This window comes from Manacus vitellinus, unplaced genomic scaffold (genome assembly GCF_001715985.3).
Source record: "Manacus vitellinus isolate BGI_N305 unplaced genomic scaffold, ASM171598v3 scaffold_1_pilon, whole genome shotgun sequence".
Taxonomy (NCBI): domain Eukaryota; kingdom Metazoa; phylum Chordata; class Aves; order Passeriformes; family Pipridae; genus Manacus; species Manacus vitellinus.
In genome coordinates this window covers 40455172-40479531 of record NW_021939396.1, presented here as the reverse complement: position 1 = coordinate 40479531, position 24360 = coordinate 40455172, and the positions used below count along the sequence as shown (strand labels likewise).

The 24360-nt window shown below is 36.1% G+C and overlaps 1 protein-coding gene across 2 annotated transcripts in view; it reads left to right on the top strand.

The window, feature by feature from the left end:
• Nucleotides 1-24360, top strand: part of SNTG1 (syntrophin gamma 1) — a 335023-nt gene that overhangs the window by 203250 nt on the left and 107413 nt on the right. For both annotated transcript variants that reach the window (XM_018080350.3, XM_018080344.3), the window contains 3 exons: nt 16310-16412; nt 17819-17901; nt 23021-23151. In XM_018080350.3, the coding sequence (XP_017935839.1) occupies nt 16310-16412; nt 17819-17901; nt 23021-23151 (317 nt within the window). The remainder of the gene's footprint in view (nt 1-16309; nt 16413-17818; nt 17902-23020; nt 23152-24360) is intronic.

Here is a 24360-nt window from a genome sequence, read left to right as displayed (position 1 = left end):
CAGAACAAGGATATTGTATTTTTTAAGACAGGACTGGAAAACAAATGATCTGAAATCTCACTCCATATTCACATCACAGAATTGTCTTTTGGTAAATTATGTTTTTGTTATCTTTGTTTCCTTAACTGTGAAGCAGAGGCCTAGACTGTTATCAGGTTTCTGCATTAGTATTTTGCAGTTTGATGACAGTGGTAACAGCAACCTGCGAACACAGATTACCACCTTCTCATGCTGCAGAGATCCTGTACTGTATAACTCACAGCACAGCCATTTAATCCTTTCCCCTCTAGACTGAATGGCGACTTTAAATATTGAAGCTGCATAGTCGGTGCTTCTGAGAGAAGACCATAATCAATCTGAAGTTTTTAACTTCTGAATTTAAAAGTGAAATGTAATCCAATATTTTTACTCTTTCCATACAGCTGCTGTTTTCTATTTGAGACTTGAGTGATTAAAAAAAATAAATAAATTATGTCACCTTAGTGACATTACACCCTGGTGCCCTGGTGTAATTAATGAAAATATCTGTTACTGAACATCTTTACTGTTCATGAAATTTGAGTTAATAATAATCTGTTTAATATTTCAGCATCAATTTGAAATAAGTGCCAATCAAGTGGAAAAGAACCTGCAAATAGTCTACTGTTTTTTCCTGTGTAGTAGAAAATCCTTGAATTTGGATATATCCTAGAACAGTACTCTTAACGTGTATTAGGCTGCTTTTCTAATCTGGTTTTAGCTATAGTTTTTTAGTGTTTAAATAATATTTTTTTGTGCCAAACTCTGTAAAAACTTGAATTTATTCAACCACTACAATGTTAGACTTTTAAAATACATTAATGTATTGCTAGTCTTCCTAATTAATATTTTCATTCCTTTTTTCTCATGATACCTGTAGATATATTAGTCATCTTATTAAGATTTCATCTTTTAAAACTACTCATCTATACTGCTGACTTTTTATAGAAGGGAGTAGATTATGCTGTCATGACTAATACCAAGTTTACATGATTAATATTGTTACTTCCTTATTACATAGCTACAGTCCTCAAAGCAAAAATCCATTAGGGCTTAGTGGGATAGAGTGAAAGATTGAATCGCCAGTTGTGGTGCAACATCCCTCAAATAACTACCCTTGGTTCCTCCTTTGTCATGCAGCTTTATTAATGCTGGAAGCCTGAGCTGCAAAGAAAAGAAACAGTTGAGCAGTGGATTGAAAGTGTGTACTATCAGATATGCTTTGTTTGTGACCTTGTTTACATTGGTATTTTGTTGTAAAGCTTTGGATTTCTCTGCTTCCTAATGAAGTAAATAGAAATGTTTTCATGTTTATTCGTACGTGTTTGTGCTTTACGCTCCAGAAGGCTTTTTGAAATATTTCATTCTGCACAGTATCTCCCAGTTGTGGAGCTATATCTCAATTTGTCTTTGGTAAAGGGACTCAACCCCTTTTCCTTGCTATGCATAGATGTAATGGTGTACAATAATTAAAAAGATAAGAAATTGAGTCTGGGTCTCTGGCAGAGCACCAGAGTCTCAATTATTTTTAATATGTTTCTGTGTGCTTTATATTTGAAAAAGCATAGTCCACTTTGGCTGGATGCTTGAGTTTTTATTTTTACTTGGACTAACTGCTCTATAATAATCTATTGAAAATAAACAAGAATGTCACAGAGAGCACCAAAAGCCTCCAAAGGGCAGAGGAAATAAACATACACAAAACACTCCAACTTCATGTAGGAAAAAATCAAAACTGGGTATGAAAATTATCTTCTCTGGTTACTATTAAAAATTTTTCATTTACCCATAAGTACTAGAAAATACTGTCCAACTCCCAGCAGTTATATTTTCTTTAAACAGGTAACAACAATGTAGTTTAGATTGATAGGAAATGTTCACCTCTAAAAGGCAACTTGTGTATCTCTCATGGATTGATGTGGACCTAATAGAGCACACTGGATAAAATAGAGCAGGTGTACTCATTTAGCTAGCCAGAAGGAGTCATAAATAAGAGGTGTGCTCAGAGAAGTGCAAATGTGCACACACATCATCTTCTGACAATTTTCCAGCAGTTTCGATACCTGATTTGACTCTTCACAAATGTCATTACTCTGGCTATAATAAAATCAAATGAGTACCAGGAAAAAACTTTTAATCCAAGGATAATCTAACACCTGTACATATTTTTAGGTCTTCTTTTTTTCTCTACAATGGGTCTTTGTCTTTTGACAGTTTGTTCGGTGGAGATGGAAGAGGAAAGGAGAATGGACTCTATATAATTTTTCAATAGTATCCAGTGTTGGCCTGTTCCAGCCAGATACATGGAGGTTTCCAGATGGCCCATCCCATACTTCTCAACCACTAGTATGGTACAGTATGGTACTGGTGTTTTGATATCTGTTTGTCAGCACTGGGCCTATTTGTAGATGTATAATTTTTTCTTTTGCCCTGATAGTACCAGTGTCTTTATAGAAGTTCAGTTTGGTACTACTTGTTTCCTGTTAGCTGTTTTTCAAGGCTGTGGCCAGTAAGAAAGCTTGCAGTGGTAAAAGGCTCACAGGTCACAAGAAGAACATTGGTGCAGGTGTGGTTACAGAGGGAAGAAGTGCTTCATTAAAAATTACAGTAGTTGCCTGTTCCCTAGATTTTTGTGCAGAGACCTGCAGCAGTTATTGCTTCCCTGTGCTGTTACCACTCTTCTGATGAAAATGGGAACTAGTCACTGCTCAGGCTGAATTGGCATTACCAGGATAATGACATATATCTTTAGATGAGGTCTAGTGAATGTACATAGCTCTATTCCATTCACATGTCCTTATCAAGCCAGTAGTGATTCAGAGCATTTAAAAGGTTCTAATTATGCTATTAAAAGGAAAGTTCAAGGCAATGTTCTACATCAAAATCTCCCATATTTTAAGGTTGGCTTGCAGTAGAAATTACTGAGGATGTTTCTAGATTTTCTATAATACTGAAACACCTTCCCTTCTTGTACTATTTTGAGCATGATGTATTTGCATATTGAATGGATAGAAAGGCATGCTTCACAAAACCTTAACCATTTCTCAGTCATCTTAAGGGTATTTTGACATCTTTTGTTTAGTCATATTTACATGGAAAATCAAATACAAAACATATTCAAAATCCCCTGTGCACTTCAGGTCATAATGTATTATTTGTGAATCCCTAATTGCAGAGAGAAATATTGGTGAGAGCTAGTGTTTACCATAATGAATGCTAACAGATAAATATTTTGTTTAAATATCTATCACCCTGAAAGTTTACAAGGTTTTACAGACTGTATACAGCCTCTTTACATCAATCAGTGTGAGGTTTTAGAGTAAAATGAATCACCCGCACAACAATGGCAACAACAAGTCTGTGAAACAAAGTATTATTTTTTTCCAATTTAAACACTTTGAGTGTTGGAATTTGGCAATACCAAGACCTTTTAATTTTTGCTTTTCTTTATAGGAACCTTTACTGGAATAATCTCAACAGGAAAGTGTTAACTAAATGGGAGCATGCTTTGCTGAATCATCTCTTTGTATAATGTTCCTTAGATATTGAGTTATGTAGCATCAACAGTGTTTTTCTTATTTTTCTGAATTTTTATAGCAAATGAGAGCCCTGAGAAAATTGTAAAACTATAACTTTTAAGATTTGAGGGCCCTGGACTTTCTAAAAGTGAGGCCATTAGTAGTTTGTCCTTTAATTTATGGTATTCTGACATAATCACTTAGCAGCAATGTAACAGAATTTTACAAAGCATTCTGTTTTTACTTTGATGTTGCAGTTTTTTGTTTCAGAAAACACATTCTTCTTATATAATAGTCTATCAATTATTATTGTTGTAAGATTTTGTAGTCTCAAATGGTAATTAACTTCTGGCAAGAATGCACTTCTGTGGTGTTATTGCTTAATTAGGAAAATAAGAAAAGATTAAAAAAAGGGTTGCAATGGGATAAGCAGCCTAATCAGTTTTGATTAATATATCAGATCTATGCTTAATTTTGAAAGTCATGAAGAACTCATGCCATAAACTGATTAAACCTGTAATTCAGCAGACTTTTATGTGCTGAAATATAAATTAGCTTTTTTACTTCCTTGGAATTAGATGCTAATCTCTTTTGTTTCCAGAGTATCTATAAATGTCCTCTTGTTGATTAAAATCCAGTGTGAGCACCTCCAAACTCACTTTTGCCAAGACTTTTGAAATTTAGATGCAGATGAAAGTTATCCTAAAAATGTTGAGGCAGTATTATTTGTGAAATTTTCAAATTACATGATAGTTATGCTGGGTCCCTGTTCACCAAAATGTGTATGTATTTGACTTAAATTATGAATTTACATATTTTACTAAATTGGGATCTTTATTTTTTAAAAATATTTTTGAAGAACAATGTAATTTTCTCTAGTTTTCACAACTTCAGCTAGATACAGTACAATTATTCTGCAGCCAAAAGGCTTCCATTGCATTAAATGGCATGAAAGTATGTTCTTATGCATTTTCTCGGCTGAGAACTTTTACCACTGAGCACAATTTTTGAAATACTAAATTAAGTCTCTCAGGCATTAGATCCTGAGCTGCCAAGAAGCTTAGCAGAATTAATCTATTGATCTAAAACATCACTTCAAATACAAATTTGCCCAAGAATTATTTTTATGTCATATTGACATTGATAACATTTATAACTGAACGAATAGGAATAGGCTTGTACAGTAATATTTATTCAAATTTAGAATTAAAATTTGATTTCAAACTCTTTAAGACCTTTTTTTATTCATTTTTCATGAGCATTTATAGGCTTGTGCTTGATTAGTGTGACCATTCATGGAAACTAACTGCTAAGGTCATATTTGCCAACAGCAAATTTTATATTGAATATGTAAATGTGAAATTTGCCACTAGCTGTGTGTATGACCCTAGCCTTGCAATGGGATTAGTGTGAACAAACCTTTGTTCTGGGAATGATCTTTTATTTTTTTCCCCCAGGACTGAAGCTCTGTGAAGTCAAAAATAATATTCAAGCCACGTTTCCAAAAATCTTAGACATATCTTTGTTCATAAAAGATTTTAAAATTTAAGACTGTCCTTCAAAATACTGTGTCAATGGGATGACTTTCACCTTCATGTATTAGGAATGGGATCAATAACTGGCATATTATGTAGTTAAGTAATGTGTGTGCATTTTGCATATTACTAATGATCCTTTCACAAATTACATACATAAAAAAGTACTTGTTTAGTGTTTAGTCTTAGAAATTTCCCATAGAATTCAGCCATGAGAGGAATTTTTTTCTGGTAAATTGGAATTGTGGGAACAGTTCAACTGAAGGAGCAGGAAATTCTTATATATTTAATAATTAACAAGCAGCTTCATTGTTTTGTTAATAATCGTGGCTAGAAAAGTCAGACCATTCAAGTTCACTACTATAATGATAAAAAAAAAAGTGCAGTATGATCAACTATGAAAAGAAAGAACTCCAAATCCTTATGAACAATTTGATGAATAATTTGATTTAATAATTTGATTAAAATTATTTCCTCCTATTGAGGAGCACACGTTACCTGCAACATTTGGAGACATTATTGTCAAGTTATTGTCCAGTTTCTGTTACAGTTGACTAGAAAAAACATTTCCACTTTCTACTTTGCTTTGATTTTTACCCTTACTTAAAACCCACCCCCCAAAAAAATATTATTGAAAAGCTTCTATCTGAGGCTTTTTTGCTTTAGCATAAAGTCTTCTAAAAAAAAAATGCATATCCCTTAAAAAAAAGGTTTCTAGTGACCTTTATTCCTAGTGATTTTTATTCCGATTGTACTTGGGTACTCTAGGAATCATGCAGATAAATATGTAACATTTTGCTTTATTTTGTAAATATAGCTGATTATTTTTCTTTATGTAACATGGATAATATCTTCAGCCTTTTTCTATACTGATTATTTTATATGACTTTTGTATAGGGGATGGAGAGTCCTAAGTGATTAGGTTGTCTTCCAAGGTTTTCCTGCTTAATTGCTAATATATGGCTATTGGTTTTGAGAGACTTTTTACAGCATTTTTTTTCAGTTCAGCTCATGATTATCTACTGGAATCTGTTGTGTTCTCTTACACTGTTGGATGGGTCATACACTATACACTATAATTTTTTTCTGGAATAGTCACTGCCTTATCATGCACTGTATTCCATAACACCTGCAGGCTACAAACAGAATCTTAATACTCTGAGTAAGAGGTATTGATATTATTACCTGTTGTGTTGGTTTTCCATTTAGTTTGTTAATAATTTCATGACTGAAGCTCTGACTTGTATACTGCACAGAGATTGGTTGTGGCAGCTCTTATCGCCAGAAAGTGTCATTCCAGTATAGTCTGTCTTTTTTTGGAGATTACTGGATGATAACCAAAAACTTGCTCAAAGATGTGTTGGAGAAATCTGTGATGGAATATTTAGTTCGTACATTATATAGATGTAATTAAATTTAATTACATAATTGGAATTAATCTTAATTTTTTTAATCCAAGAGAATGTGTTTTATTGAATTTCTCTGCTTTCATTTAAAGGTGGTTTTGTCGATCGTTTGCTCTTGGAAATTCTTATTAGGGAATAGAAATATGAAGGATTGGTTGGAAGCCTACAGAGAATTAGTAAATTATGGTTCTGGATTATTCTTACCAAATCCTATTATGGTGGACTAGAACCCACTAAAATTATACTACTTGCATAAAGATAGATTTCACAAGGGTATCGTGTAGATATGATGAGTAGGAGGAATTTCTACATATTATCTGTGTATTAAAATATGACCTGCTTAGAATAAAAACTATTTTAATTTTTATGGACTCTTGAAGGTAAATATTCAAAGCCTCTGGAGGTTGCTTACCAGATGTTCCAGGTGTTGTAGGTGTTGACAGCTTTTTCTGAATATTCTCCATAACATGTAGTTGAAAGGAAAACCCATACACACATACAATCTCAGCATAGACTACCATCACAGTTGCTTTCTGATTATTATGAAACGGAAAAACCTTGCGTCCTCAATAAGAAATCCTCTGTAGATTGAACAATTGTAGATCATTCATCTCCATTGCACACAGGATGCTCTGCAAACTTTTGGAAAAACTGTGGAGAAATCAGTAGATGCTATCCTAAAAGTGGTGTAAATGCTTCTTCCATTTTTATAGGAGTTTTTTTATTAAGGGGTTCACATATTTCTCCCAAAGCAGCTTTGGTCAATATTTGATTTGGACAAGGACAATGTCTTTTAAATTGATCCCAAACAAAATCTGGCTCCTTTGTAAATTTCTGAGCTATACTAATAAGAAATTTACTAAAATGTGTACAGTTGTGATTAAAATGTGTAGTATGGGTAGAAGATGAAACATGTATGTTAATCTAATGAGTTGAAACCAGAATTAGGTTTATGGATTTATAATATTTGACTGATGGTGGAGTTGAGTAGTTACCTAAGTACATGAGGGGATTTTATCAGTCTCATAGAGTTGTAATTTACATTTAGAAAACTATCTTAAAGTTTTGTGCTGTCCAAAAGAATTAAAGTTTCCTATTTAATTTAAAAAATTTGTAAATTACATACTGTTTGATTTCAACCACACTAGGAAAAGTTCTACTGGTATTTCTGTCATTTTAAGTATTGGTAAGGGATTTGCCTTGCTTCTCTTAGCCAGTTGTTTTGGAAGTCATTAAATATGTAATTTAAAAATATGTCTTCATGAATTAGCTTGGAAAGAGAGTAGATACCCAGTAGCTGAATACATAATAATATTCTAAAAGTGGAACAACTGTGAGTGTTTAAAGTAGAGGACTTCTTAAAACTGTAGAACTACACAGATTGTTTAGTGTAGCTGAAAAATCCTGGAGAAGTAGAGACATATGTGGAGCAGATAATGTAAAAACAAAGATAGGCAGTTCTGAACTCTGAGTGGCTTGTACTTACTACAAATAGATACACTGAGAAAACTCATAAGAATTGGAAAGGGTTTGGGTTGGAGTTTTCTAGTTCTTTGATTTCGTGTGTGTGTGTGTGTGTGTGTTTCCATAGGTATTTTCTTGTCAGCTGCCTATCATGAAGCTGAATGGGTATTAAATGCATATTCATGTATCTATTTCTTCTATGGACCACAGTCCCAGACCATTGGACTATACAGTAGCCCATGGACTATATGTTGGGAATCATTAACAACACCCATTGTTTGGAATTAAAATGAACATTTGCATTAGAATCAACAGTCTGAAACTCAGCTGGGATGAGTCAAAAAGTATACTGGTTGATCATGGTAAATAATGTATTATTGGTGGAATCTATTTAAGGAATTAATATTTTTCATTTTTCAGACCATGGTATGAAATGTTTCAGTTCAAGGACCTATGGTGTCCCCTGTGACCTGTGAGTCAGGGACTCCAGGGTTTGTTGTTCTCAATTTTCATAGACATAAGGTTTTAAGAAGTTCTAATTCCTTGCTTTTCATGGTTTCTGTATTGGAGTAATGGCCTTCTTATTATTTAATATGAACTGTGATGACCAGTAAGTGCCATCTTTAGTGGAACAGAATTAAGAATTAGGCTACATGACCTAAGAATGCAAATTAAGCACTTACAGCAATATTTTTATGGGTGATGTTTATTAATAATGCTAAGATTAATGAAAGAAGAACAGGAAAATGCCTCAGACTTTTCCTTTAATATGTTTTTCCTCAGGTATTTTCATTGATACCTTTTGCTGAGGGACTCCTATATTACTTTTCAAAAGATAAATAGGCATAGACATTTTAATCATAGAGCATAGAAAGGTTAAAGATTTCCAGAAAGCTATTGTCAGATCGTTTAGACAAAAATGTAAGTACTCCATTCCACAAGTGTTAGACTTAAAAGTTTAAAAACAGATTCTTTTTTCTAACTTCGTTGTGAATAGATCACTGAAGAAATAGTGTTATCTTTTTGTCTTGAAAGTGCATTAAAGAAAACTGGCAGGAGTCTATGTCCTCTCTGTGATCTATATTTGGTCTTCTATTGCCTGATGGAATTTTTTTGTAGTTAATTTTACTTCCCATAAATTGTTAAATTAATATTTCTCCTACCTTCTCATTACACTATTCATGTTGCTTACATCTGATTATTTTAGTCATTCATATAAAGGAAACTCTGTATGTGTCTCTCAGTGTTAGCTGATATAAGTGGCCTACTTTGTTTGTAGGCTTGGAACATGATGAAATCTATTTTTAAAGGGAGATCACTTAGTTTTCTACTAATGCTTTATACAGCAGTCTTGAGATTGCATGTTCTGGTACCTCTGTGACTAAAGCTCATGAGCCGGTGAAAACAGGTAGGGCTAGGATCCATGAAGGAAACCTGAATATTATAGCTATGACTAGTATGATATTGTACATTTGAGAATCCACCTAATGGTCTAGCTTAAACATGTGCTGTCACTTGGAATCAGGAATAACTTTCTGGCCAGTCTGATGGGACTTGTCAAAAAGCATCAAGCTCTGAATCTCTGTGTATGTTTCAGAGATCTGAAATGATCTCTGGTATAGTGCCTTAGTAGCCAGAGCATTCACTAAGTGCTCCCTCAGTTCCACTGCTGTGTCATCTTGTGAATCCATAAACCTCTGTCTGCAATTTTCAGAATAATTGCTTAGTGATGGGCTCTGTAGGGTATCTTTGCTGTAAGTACGTATCTTCCTGCATCCCCCTGCACTTGTTTAAAGCTGTGCTAGTAGCAGGATACATGCAGAAGAGAGTTCAGAATAGAAGGACATGTCTTCCTGTGTCCTTGGCAAGCACACCATTCTACCCTGCAGTTCTTTTTAGTTGTCTGAGATAGTCCCCAGTTCTGGCATGCAGCACTTTGAGTTTGTCGCTAAATATCTAACACAGGTTCTGAAAACAGAAAGCAAAAATTTAAAACATACCACTGTAGTAGTGTCAAACTATAGTCTGAAGTATACTTTGAGGTGTGCAGCCTGAGTAGGAGTTTCTGTCATAAAATGGTGTTCTAGTTTTCTCTGTATATTGGGAAAATAATTTTTCTGAAGGAAAAAAGTGTTGATAGTTTTTGATATTATATTGGTTGAGTCCCTTCCATTGTTGGTAAATACTGTGTTAAATATAGATCATAGAAGCTAAAAACTCACCATGCAGTGATGTGTTCTTAATGCTAATGTTCTGTATTAACTATATAGCTTATACTAAATAAAGGAGTTGATTTTTTAAATAAACATAAGACAATTGTGCGCATGAAGCTTTGTAGCTTTTGACCTTTATATGATTGTATCAAAATGCGTGTTGTGGTATCTGCTGATGGACTTGATAGTAGTGCATTATACAACTGTGGAGTGAGTAGAAAGGTGTCTGCTACCTTTTTTTTTTTTTTTTGCTTTCCTGATGTTTATAATTCAAAGTATTCACTAATGAACTGATTTTTATTTAATGACTGAAGAGTGAAATTTGCTCCAGTTCAGGGGAACACAGATCTTGACATCTATATGTCTTCTGTTTTAAATCCTTACCACTTCATTGGTGGGTAAATTTCATCAGTAATTTAAGAGGGGTTTTATGGTCTCATTGAGGAAAGAATACTTACTGATGTCAGAGGGACTTCACGCTTCAGTGCTTTCTTGAATATATTGAAAGAGACTTCAGCATATGCTCATATGTTTTCGTGAACTGGGAATTTAAAAGGTTTTATAAAATTAAAAGGCAATATCATTGTAGACATTATTAAGAATTCAGGATAGTGTTGTTATTATGTAGAGATTTTATTCAGCAATATCACATATCATCATAAAATTTGCTTCTTCAAACGGCCCCCTCGCTGTCATTACAGTAATTACACAGAAATATAGACACTGTTACTCCAGAATCACTGACTCTTTTATTTTTACTATTTCACACAGCTACTGATGTGTGCGCAACTGGGTTTTTTGCCTGTCTCCATTCATGAATATCCTAACTTTGTATAGGGCTATGTGTGGTAGAAGTAAATTAATTCTTGATCCCACTGGTAGTAAGGTCATATATTGCATAAGAAAATTTATTGACAATGTTTCTGTTTGTGTAGTTCTTTCCACATGAACTCATTCTGCATTAAATATATATGATTTTAAAAACAGCAGTAGGAATTTAGTATATTACCATAATGTTAATGAGGAGATGATAAGACTTTAAACATGGTTTCTTCCTGTTACAGATGACTTCATTAGACACTGCACACCAACACAGCAATAGTTAGTATTACTCACTAGATGAAATAAAAAATTAAAGCTCAATCAAGTAGTAATAGCAATACTAAATAAATTTTTGTTATTTAATCCACTCGACATCTGTATCAACACATTGTGTTACTACTATTCATTTTTAACTAGTAAAATTAACTTGATAAAATTTTGTGAATTCCTATGCCTGAAATCTAGAGCTTTGTGGAAGATTTCAAAAATATTAAAAATCTAGGGCTTTAGGGATAAAAAAACACATGCATCTTGAATAGTCAGTATAGCCTCTGGAAATAAAACGCATCATAAAGAGTGATAAAGAGAATAAGCAAATCTTTTTAATGGTGCCTGGTCATGCCTTTTCTGCAATCTGGGATATGCAGTGCTTTAGAAATTGTCAGGTCAAATGCAAAGGCATACAGAATTCTTCTGAAAGGAGATTTTCCATGGCTTATGGTGAACATATAAAATATGGTTAGACTTTGAAAATGTTAGGTCTACTACTGAGTTAAATTTTTGTCCTACAAATATTCCATGGATTTATCACTGTAAGTTTATCTCACCTTCTCCAAACTCTTCTTATATGATAAAAATCATCTTAGAAGTTGCTGCATTTTTTTTATTTTTGAAATAATGTTTTTATATTTACTCAAAATTAGTATTCCTTAAAAAAAAAAGTTTGTTTTTCATTTTTTAAAAGTTGAGAACATTTACGTATTTTAATATACTAGGGAAAATCACAGAATCACAAAATATACTGAGTTGGAAAGGACCCACAAGTATCGAGTCCAACTCCTGGCCCTATGCAGGACACCCCAAGAATTACACCATGTACCTGAGAGCATTGTCCGAATGCTTCTTGAACTCTGTCAGCCTTGGTGCTGTGACCATTTCCCTGGGGAGCCCATTCCAGTGCCCAACCACCCTCTGGGTGGAAAACCTTTTCCTTATACCTAAACCTTTCCTGGCTCAGTTTCATGCCATTCCTCGAGTCCTGTCACTAGCCATGAGAACGAAGAGATCAGTGCCTGCCCCTCCTCTTCCCCTCACAAGGAAGTTTTAAACTGCAATGAGGACTCCCCTCAGTCTGATCTTCTCCAGGCTGAACAGACCAAGTGACCTCAGCCACTCCTCATATGGCTTCCTCTTCAAGACCCTTCACTGTCCTTTTGGCCCCTCTTTTGGACACTCTCTAACAGCTTAATATCTTATATTGTGGTGCCCAAAACTGCACACAATATTCAAGGTGAGGCTGCACCATTGCAGAGCTCAGTGGGACAATCATCTCCCTTGACCAGCTGGCGATGCTTTGCCTGATGCCTCTCAGGACGTGGTTTTCTATTTTTGCTGTTTTAAATACACCTTACCCCTGTGTGGGGAAAAACAAAAAGCAACCCCCAACTTTTTTCTCATTTGTGGACTAACGTATCAGTAATTTAAGGAATTTAATATAACGGTATCAAAATATGGAAGTACCCTTGCAAAATGAGAAGAATTCTGAAAGTTTTCTAAATTACTGCAAATTCCTAAGAGAGCTTCATTATTTGCAGAAACTGGTAAGTAGTCCCTAGCTTTTTAGTCTTGAGTCAGTTTTATCATTCTAACAATACATGTTGGTACTGGGGAAAAAAATCTGAAATTAGTTCCTCTGATCAACCTAGCTCTAAGGTTTCCTTATAAATCAGAAATTCTGCTATGACTCTGAAAGAATGTATAAAGGATTTAGATAGTATATATCTCTCTTATGATTGAAAGTAACCTTGAAATATTTCTAGAATTATCACTTCCAGAAATAACTAACACTTTTGTTGTCAATGATAGTGCTTGATTGACAAGGTATTGGCAATCTATACAAAATAAATGTGAGGGAGGTTTCTTCCAAGTAAGAGAGCAGGATGGCTGTTCACATATCTATCCATTTCTTTATCTAAAAATTACATCATGATTGACAACTGGTTTCTTCAATGAGTTCATGAAATGACTTCAGTGGTAAAAGCTCATTACCACTTAGTTCATGGAATATACTGCCAGTTCTTCAGGGTCACATGGATACCTGTGCAGATAAAATCATTCTTTGTTAATGTACATGAAACAAGGAACACATTTCCTTTTGCACTCTCCTTGTAATTTTCAAAATTGTCCTGATAATTGTCCCCTGTAAATTTTTGAGCTAAACTGATGTTTGGTAATGAGAAACAGAGAAAAAATAATTAGTATGCCAGTGTGTCTGACTGTTGGTAGAATTCCACTTATATTTATAAAGCTCTAGAAATCCTAATTGTATTGTCTCTTCCAGACAAACTGACTCTCTGTGTTTCAAGTGAGTTTTTTTCATAAATATAACTTCTCATAACAACTAGTCACAATACTTTGGATGGTTACCTTTTTTTTTTCATAATTTATCAGTTTTCCACTCATGAACATAAACTGTTCTGGTGTACCACTAAAAAAATTCCTCTGTAAGAGCAGGTTTCCCATTTTACCTGATTCTCTTTCTGCACAGAAGAATGGCAGTGTGACATGCTGTACATGATGAATGAGGACACAAATAAATGAATCCTGTAAGGCATATTTGATTTTAAATAGTTCTACAATTGTTCATTTCTTATGTAAAGTAGGGACAAAGAATATAAAATAACAATAAAGCTTTCAACTGAAAGCTAGAAAAAGAAAGTAAAGTAATTAAAATTTCCATTTTCTTCAACTAACCTTATGCTTTGATAATGACTAGAAAGTAAGTGAAATGGGATCAATAATTCATCTGCTCTTTGTTGTAATCATTACCTAGCAGTTTTCTCTTTTAATCTTTTATCCCTCTTTAGTCTTTACTCTTCATGTCAAAATCTTTCTAGATTATGTGCTTCATACATTCCCAGATACACTTCACAGTATTGCTGATTTCAAGTGAAATGTGTTCCAGCTTACAGTTTTCATCCTATGAGATAAAGAGGTTTGAGAGAGAGAGGTTAGAGAAAAAGGTCACAGTAAACTACTTATGGCATCTTACAGGCTTTACAGAGCAATACGTTATCAAGTGAAATCATGGAGACTCATGGCTCGTTTTACTCCTGGAAGAAGAAAGATTCAGGGCAGTTACTGTCTCAGCCTCTTTCACAGATGATATCCACTTATTCTTAGATATCTTAAAAGGTGACTTTACCAACTAAAGTTGGTAATGCTGTAAGTTCTCTACTTATTTTTTCTCTGTTCCCGAGTAAAAGGAAATATTTTCCTGCACTTTGTTTATCCACATCTGTCATTTCAATAAATACCTGTAAGTTCCTGCTTTTGCCTTGACTTTCTGAACTGTGTGACTGATACATAAGAGAGGAGAAGGATGTTCTTCGGAGGCTAAGGATACACTACGGTTTCTCCAACGGAATTCAGGACTTCATAGTCTTGATCTGCTGTTCTTCATATTGCAAATCATCTTTCTATGAAATAAGTGCTACTTGCGAATGTTAAGATATAAAATGTATCAAAATTGGGAAGTGCTCATCAAAGAGGCTCATGTTTCAGACTAAATGATTCTATGATTCTGTGTTACAGATTTTGTTTTGGGCATGAAGTATAAGTTAATTATATTTGTTGTGATATATGTGTGTTTATTTGCACACATTCATATAAACACATACTACACTGCAAAATGTGCCTTGACAACCACTGTGTTATTTTAAACAGTAAAGATACTAAAATTTCAGATACTGAATCAAATATTCTGTCATTGTATTGTTACTTCTCTGTGGCAGCCAGCATGGAGTAGGAAGTATTGTATTTCAAGGCAAAATCAACGTTTTTTTTAAGAATTGTTTTAAGTTAACAAAATAATGCAGTGATTCTAGGTGAAAACATTCCTATGTATAGTTATATGCATGCTTGTAACTAAATCTGTAGGGTAGGTTGTTGATAGACATAATTAAAGAATAGCAATCCTTCATAAATTATTTACAAGGCTTTCGCACAAGCAGCAGCTTGACAGAAGGGTTACCTGTGTATTATCCAGCTACACAGCAGAAAGGGAGTAGATATGTGCTAGTTTAAAATGTTTGTCTAATATCTGGCTGTGTAGCAGCCCTCTGAACACAACTGCAATGACCTAGCTCTCTGCACAGAGAGGCATGGTGCAACCTTCTGTCATTGTAAGCCCAAATTAAATCAACCCTTGAAGAGTTTTGAAGTTACAGAGCCAGAACAAGAAATAGTTGTTCTCTGAAACAGAACTGTGCGACTTGATGATTCTTGGCTCTCATATTATAAGCTGATTCAAATGTTCCTCCTCCACTGCTACATACAGGATTTTGCTTAGTTGCTTTTGTGCCTCCTTTGTGCCACTCTGGGGATGTGCCTGGAGTTCCCTTGCACTGCTGTATGTTTGGGGTGTCTATCAGCTGTACCACACAGAAGCTAAAGGCATGAACAAGAGCCAAAGGGGTAACTGTGGGAAAGTACAGGAAAGCTAAAAGTATTCACAGCTGGATAGGTGATTTGCACATTCCTATGTCCAACATGCAAGCTGCCCTTTGGCAAAACCCAAACTTGTGCTTATCTGAGATTCAAGGCTTAAAATAGATACTTTTCCTCTGTGTCTGTGAGGAAGATTAGGTCTCATCCATGCTGGACCTCTTCAGCTAAATTTAACTCTGGCTGTTAGAAAGACTTACTCATAATAGTAAGTAAGACTTACAGTAACAGCTGTGGAAACTACTGCTGTTCTTTTGGTTGAGGATTTATAAGGCAACTTTACAGGGAGAAAATATTTTTTTCTAATGCATACATACTAGGCTGGATGACCTGAAAGAAGGAGGTACACAGCTAAATAGTGCCAGAGAGCAAGCTGTATAATGGCACAGGTCAAAGTGCTAATATAGGAGGCCAATGCCCCTTTTGCCCTTTTAACTACCTGTGTGGCTAGAAAAACAACAGAAAAACATTTAGAAAGCTTTATGTCTTGCTTTCTTTACTAAGAAGTTAAATTCTGGTATGTGAAAGCTGCGTGGCAGTGCTTACATTTGCTGATGCATTTTGGTCATACATTTATTTCAAGGTATCTGTCTGTATTTCTCTTCCAGGTTCAGGTCCTTCGCAATGCGGGGGAAGAAGTGACCCTAACTGTGTCCTTTCTGAAAAGAGCACCTGCCTTTCTCAAACTGCCACTGAATGAAGACTGTGCATGTAAGCCTTTATTACTTGGCCAAAAAGAACTCAGTTCAATGCTCGTGAACGCTTGCAGCTTCTGAAACTATTGTGCATGAGGCTGATTGACACCATCTTTTACAATCAGCATTACTACCTGAATATAAGATGCTTCTATTGCTAGGACTTTTGTTAACACTCACTTCAAGCAAAAAATTACTATCTTTGATTGAAAAACAGATAACCAGGCATTTGCATGGTGTGAATCAACAAAGTTGAAGGTAAAACAGTAGAGTTATTTTAGTTCGCAGTAGCTCACATCCTGATGGGGAGTATTTAAAATCAGGTTTTCAGAAAGCATCAGATAGTATTTTAATCTCAAAGACTTTTTTCTTGCAAATGTGAACATGCGATGTGTGTGTATATTTAGAGGGCTTAACTTTGCTGTTTAAAATTCAGAGGCTTTGGTGGAGGTGTCTGTCTACCTGAGAATAAATTGCTCTGGGATGATAAGTATTTTGTTTAAGTCCAACCGAGTTTTAGTCAACTAGCCCCATGAGAGAGATATGGAGACAGCTGTCTTCCTGTAATTATATTAAATTGTAAGTGTAGATGCATAATTATAGACAGTCACAGCATACTAAGCATATTTATATGTCAACCTGCGTCTTTTGTCACCATTGCTTTCCTTCTGCTTCTTTCTCCCAAGAGGGTAAAAGGAACTGCTTAATTTTTAAGCAACAAAACACTAAATTTTTGATTTCAATACTTTTAGCCTTTGATTTTAAGTTAGTAGAAATTAAATAAACTAAATTATGAAATAGCATTTTATACAAAGGAAATATTGTCTTTTTTTTTTCCTATGTATTAAATTCTAGTGAGACAAGAAACATATCAAAACTGTATTCTTAACTAAAAATGTATTCCATTGTATGAAAGGGTACCACAGAGCATCCTGAGTGATGCACAGGAATGTGCAATTGCATGGATCCTATCACATTACTTTTGAGGTGTAGACCTGCAATCTCCTGAACTGTTACAAGAACATTTAGAACTGCAAACTCCACTGAGAGTAACAAAGTTACTCAAGTTTCTTCAAGTAAAAGCAAAGAGAGAGAAAATATGCACTTCCCTTTTATTGTCAAATTTGCAAAAACCTTTGCTTTTTTTTTTCCTTACTAAACAGACTATTCACTTTTTTTAAGCAAAGCACACCAGGAGGCTTTCTTGTGCCTCCATTCAGCTTTCAAAGGAATTTAACTTAAGCCAGAAGGCAGATACTGACTGATGGAGAAAGTAAATGAATGTTCTATATGATAAAAGTCATTTGGTGGGGGGGAGGAGGGGGAGGATGGGATGGGGAGAATGCATACATGCATACAGAAATTTGAATTACAGCATCATAGATTAATGAAGATTTTTTTGTGAATTCATATTTCTGTTAGGTGCCCCCAGTGACCAAAGCAGTGGCACATCCTCTCCGCTATGTGACAGTGGTTTGCATCTCAACTACCACCCCAACAACACGGTAAGTGCTTATATCTCCTTGATGGAATTACATGGAAGAATAATTATACTATAACAGCTAAGTGGAAGTACTAATAAAGGACAGCAACATGGGAGGAGCTCTAATTAGCATTGGAGATAGACAGTTCCATAGAGGGGAAAAAAGAGCTGCCAGATATTATGGCTGGGAATTAAACTAAGACAAATTATTACAGGCTGAGATTGTGCCTTGATAGATGTGATTACTATTTTTACTGGGGCAGTAGGGATTTTGCAAAAGTTTTTTCTTCTAGATGATTTTCTCCACATATGAATTAAAATTCTTAAAATGACAATATATCTATTTATAAAAAAGGAAGAAAACTTTTTCAGAATATTTTTCCATTACTTATACTGCACACATTATTTAAAGCTTTTGGCAAAAGATGATTTAGGTACATGTTTTTACCTATTTTTAAGGTGAGAGTGTTTTACTTCTAGTAATATACACTTAAAATCTTACTGAAGAGTGATAGGGTTATGGAGCAAAGTGTGTCTAGGATAAAATGCTACAGATACTCAATCAGATTTTCACTAAAAGATGCCTATGAAGTGCAACAAGGGACTTTTAACAATTTTCTTAGCCAAGAAATTAAAAATTTCCGTTATTGTATGTAGTTCTTAAGGGATTTTGCTGAGTATTTGTCTGTGTAGTAGATAAAAATATAAAAAGCACAGTATAAATAGACCAGTATACATCATAATGTTTAAAAAAACTGTAAGCCTTGTTGAGTAGACTTTGTCATTTTTTATTTCTGGCTTGTTTTACTGTACTTTCATATTTTACTATTAAGGGTTTTAAATAGCAGCCCAGACATTTAAACATTAATACCACAGGTTTAAACCTGACTGTAATCTGGGAAGCCCCTAGGAATTATACAAGTTTTAGGAGCTGGAATTTATAAAAATAAGATAACACCAATAAAATTGATGTCAAATAACAGTAAAAATATATGTAACTAAAGCAGCAACAACAAAAGCAGATTTGTCTCAACAATCTATATAGGTATGTATATATATAAAAAGACTATGACAGCAGATCCTAAACTGATTTATTCACTTCAATTCTAACTTTGCTTTTCTCATAAAAAACATAATTTCATTCTTGAATTCTGTTTCTACAGGTGTCAAAACTGATCTAGATTAGCTGCAGTTTCTATTTGAACTGATAATAATTTATTGAAACCAAATCTTTCTCTTTCAGTTTAAATAATTTAATCAAATATCGTGAATCTATAATCTGTAATTCACCCTAAATTAAATTTTTGTACTGAAGACCAGGATGTGGTTCTTATCTCAGATGTCTTCTTGTCATGGGAACAGAATGCTTTGTAAAACCAAAGGAGAACTAAATTCTGTACAACTCCTATGCCATAGTTCTTCCTTTTCCTGAAGATATTCTATAAAAGGCATTATAACTGTTGAATATACATATAATGTGATGGGTGAGCAACTGGCTCATGAGTTATAGTGAATGGGGTAACATCAGGCTGGTGACCTGTCATTAATGAGGTTCTGCAGGGCTCCCCCTTAGGCCCAGTGCACTTCAACATCATCATAAATGACTTGGATGCAGTATTGGAAGGGATACTAAACAAGTTTACAGTCGATACAAAACTGGGAGGAGCTGTTGACTCCCTTGAAGGCAGAGAGGCCCTGCAGAGAGACTTGGACAAATTAGAAGACTGGGCAATCACCAATCATATGAAGTTTAAAAAGGGCAAGACCTGGATTCTGCACCTAGGGGGAGGAAACTCTGAATATAGATCGACTGGGAAACGAGAGGCTGGAGAGCAGTGCCATGGAAATGGATCTGGGTGTCCTGGTCGATGGCAAGTTAAATATGAGTCAGCAATGCCCTGGCAGCCAGGAGGGCCAACCATGTCCTGGGGGGCATCAGGCAAAGTGTTGCCAGCTGGTCGAGGGAGGTGACTGTCCCACTCAACTCTGCACTGGTGAAGCCTCATCTTGAATATGGATGCAATTTTGAGGCATCTCAGTATAACAAAGATCTAAAGCTAGAGAGCATCCAAAGGAGAGCTGCGAAGATGGTGAAGAGCCTTGAGGGGAAGACGTATGAGGAGCAGCTGATGTCACTTGATCTGTTCAGCCTGGAGAAGAGGAGACTGAGGGGAGACCTCATTGCAATCTACAACTTCCTCATGAGGGGTAGAAAAGGGCAGGCACTGATCTTTTAATTTTCTGGTGACCAGTGACAGGACCCAAGGGAATGGCCTGAAGTTGTGTCAGATTTAGGTTAGATATTAGAAAAAGGTTCTTCACCCAGACATTGTTTGGTCACTGGAACAGGATCCCCAGGGAAGTGGTCACAGCACCAAGTCTGACAGAGTTCGAGAAACATTTGGACAATGTTCTTAAGCACGTGGTGGGTTTATGGAGGCTGTCCTGTGCAGGGCCAGGAGCTGGACTTTGATGATCCTAGTGGGTCCCTTCCAACTCAGAAATTCTGTGATTCTGTGACTTACAACCATAGTCTGTTTCCTTATTAGTTATGCAGGCTAAATATAGGATTAACATTTCTGCTGCAGTCATATCTAGGCCTACAGTTTGTATCTGAACTTTTACTACATGTCAGCTTTTTCCCCAAGCTTAATCACAGGTGAAGAAAGGTTCCCAAAAGCAGACAGAAAACATTAAAAATTCAAAATATTGTTCAAAACAGCATCCTAGCTTAGTCTTTCTAGCCAATCATTTATTTATTTTTATTTAGTCTATGTTTTAAATAAGTGAACTGCTTATGAAAAGTCTACCATTCAGCTAACATGATATTCATAGTGATATTTGGTTTCATATACATAAAATATATATGAACATATATGTAAAAGTAAAGTTCAAATTTGCAAAGCTTTAAAATTCCATAGATCTTACACAAAAGTCACACTCTAGAAAAATAGGTGTACTTAATTTTTGTAATATTTATTTTATAGACAACACCAGTAATAAAATATATAAAGTCTGAGATTACAAAAATTGTAAATTATACAGGACTGGCAGGTACAATTTTATTGATATGTTGTCACTTGTTACCTAGGAGACTGACCTCCACCTTGCTACAACCTTCTTTAAGGTAGTTGTAGAGAGCAATAAGGTCCCCCCAGAACCTCCTTCTCTCCAGGTTAAACAACCACAGCTCCTTCAGCCAATCTTCATCAGACTTGTGCTCCAGACCCTTCACCAGCTCCGTTGCCCTTCTCTGAACATGCTCCAGCACCTCAATGTCTTTTTTGTAGTGAAAGACCAAAAACTGAACACAGTATTTGAGGTGTGGCCTCACCATTGCTGAGTACAGGGGAATGATCACTGCTGTAGTCCTGCTGGACACACTATTCCAGATCCAAGCCAGGATGGCATTGACTTTCTTAGCCACCTGGGCACACTGCTGGCTCATGTTCAGACGGCTGTTGACCAACAACCCCAGGTCCTTTTCTGCTGGGCAGCTTTCCAGCCACTCTTCCCCCAGCCTGCAACGCTGCCTGCGGTGATTGTGACCCAACTGCAGACCTGGCACTTCACCTCGTTGAACCTCATGCCATTGGCCTTGGTCCAGATCCCTTTGCAGAACATTCCTGCTCTCCAGAAGATTGACAATCCTGTCCAATTTTCTGCAAACTGACTGAAAGTGCACTCAATCCCCTCTTCCAGATCACTGATAAAAATGTTAAACAGAACTAGCCCAAATACTAAGCACTGGGGAACACCACTCGTGACTGGCCATCAACTGGATTTATCATCACTACTCTCTGGGCCCAGCCATCTATCCAGTTTTTTACCCAGTAAACTCTGCACCCATCCAAGCCATGAGCAACCAGTTTCTTCAGCAGAATGCTGTGGGAGACAGTGCCAAAAGCTTTACTAAAATCCAATTTGACGGCCATCCACTTGGCAGGTCACTTGGTCGTAAAAGGAGGTCAGGTCGATCAAGCAGGACCTACCTTTTATAAACTCATGATGTCTGGACCTGATCCCCTGATTGTCTTGCATCTGTCATGTGATGGCTCACGAGATGATCCGCTCCATGACCTTTCCTGGAACCAAAGTCAGACTGACAGGCCTGTAGTTCCCTAGACTCGGCTCCTGACCCTTCTTGTAGATCAGCATCACATTTGCCAACCCCCAGTCAGCCGGGACCTCTCTGGTTAGCCAGGATTGCTGGTAAATGATGGAAAGGGACTCAATGAGTACCTATACCAGCTCCACTCTGATCCCCATCCCTGCCTTCCAGCTCAGGGATTTTGGTAGCAGGCGAATGACTGGTCTTACTATTAAAGACTGTGGTAAAGAAGGCATCAAATACCTCAGCCTTTTCCTAATCCTTTGTAACTATGAGAAGACACTTTGAAGAATCATACTTTTCCAAAACAATAATATCAATAGTGTTATTTTATGAAGCATTTTATAAAGAAAGAGGGTTTGTATTTTTAAAAATAGATGTTGATAATTTTGCTTTTTATAGGCATTTCTCATGCAAATCCCTACTCTGTAAAAATACTTGTGAAATTAGACTGTAGGTATTTAAACACTCATTCTTTGTAGATATGTTCATAGACGTGATAAAGTTCAGTTTTTATATAACCAATGTCTTGTGTAAGTAGATAAAATTAAAATATTAATCGCAAGCTTGTAGCTCTGACAATTTTGACAATTTTCATCTCATGTTAAATTCCATTTACAATTACCAGGTTTTGAGGTGATGTCATATGTGTACAGGGCCATGGGGAACAACTGAATTATGGTTGTATGGTGAATAATTTAGAGATCCCCTTTATTTAGGGTGCAGATATAAAACTGTCTAATGATGGGTTACTTGGTAAATAACCAGTCATTTCAAAAAAAGGATACAGTCTGTTTTCCTCAGGTTTTTAGAATACTTTTCCTCACACTTCCTGTAAGCATGTTATTGTTGAGGTTTATATAGATTTCTTTTTATTTAGGAGAAAAAGTTCTCCCACCAAGTGATTTGGAAAAAGTGGAACAATGCCAAATGGAATATAATGTCTTTGAAGTCTATCTCTTTTTTTCCAAATCTGCTGAGTATTTATAATGAAGTCCAAAACTGAGAAGGACTTTTCAATGTTTTTCAGGATACATTATCATGTTCCTCATGGCCAGCATCCCCAGGACTTAGGTGGGAAAAAAGGTGGTGTGATCTTCGATTAATTCCACTTCTACATTCACGATTTTCCCAGTACCTTCCGGGATCAGATTTGTGCAGGTAAATAAGTTCAGAAGGTTGGAACTAGACTTCTTGGTTGACAGATACATGCATCAGGGAGTTGTCTTGTTAGAGAAATGCCATTATTAGTTCCACTACAGCTGCTAGAGACATGAAACATACGAACTTTCATAAAGGTCTGTCAAGGTCCACCTTGGCTAATCTTCTGCTCTGATGTCAGCCGGGACCAAGTATATGGGGAGATGTGTGGTCTTCCTATTGCACCTAATGGTCAGCACCTTTCAGAGTTTGACATTGCACATAGGTCATCATATTTAATAACTGCTAATGTGCCTGTCCTCAAAAGCTTCTTTCTAATCTGCTTTTCTTTGTGTCTTTGATTTTTGCAATGCACTATGTCATTGAGCTCTACAATGTAATTATGTTTCTAAAATCTACTTCCTTCTGTTTGTGTTACATATATCTGATTACTATATTGGGTGAAATAATCTTGTTTGGGGGCAGCGAGGGTTGGCTGCCCCATAGGGAAGATGAACCAGGAGAGAGTACAGCAGTGAGGCTGGATGTGGCATTGTCCATGCAGACAAGGACCCCAACCCACTGCCCCCACTGGAGGAACAAAGGCTTAGGGATGGTCTTCAGAGGAGTCCATCATGGTCAAGTGGGGCTCAGGTCAGGCTGGGAAGTCAGACTACAGATTAGGTCCAAATCAGTGGGATACATGTCCAGGCACAGGAATAGCTGGAGCCATACTCAGACAAGGACCACAAACAAGAGCCTGAGAAGATAAGCAGCTCCCAAGTGTAGGGGTGGACAGGCCTCCCACTCAAGCTCTTCCACAGCAGCTTGATCCCACATCCCACAGTCTCACCATGGCACAGCTGGCCTCATGCACAGGCCACCAGTCTGCTGTGGGGGGCAAGAGGGTGGACTGTGGGCCCTGACCCTTGTATTGAGGGAAATACGAAATATCTTGATTTATGTTTTTATAACTTCATCTGACTGTCTTCTGTTTTCCAACCTAAAGGATCACAGCTGTTATCTCCTTTTGGGAAACTCTTCTGTAGCTCTAACTATCTCTGTTGTTCTCTGTTTCTTTCATCATTCTAATATATCACCTAAATGGCAAGGTGATCAGGACTGCAAGGAGGACACCCCCTGATTTACGTTAAGGCATAATGATGTTCTGTATTTTTTTGTCAGTTCTTATCTCACACTTTGTAATAACCTATTACTTTGTAACTGTCA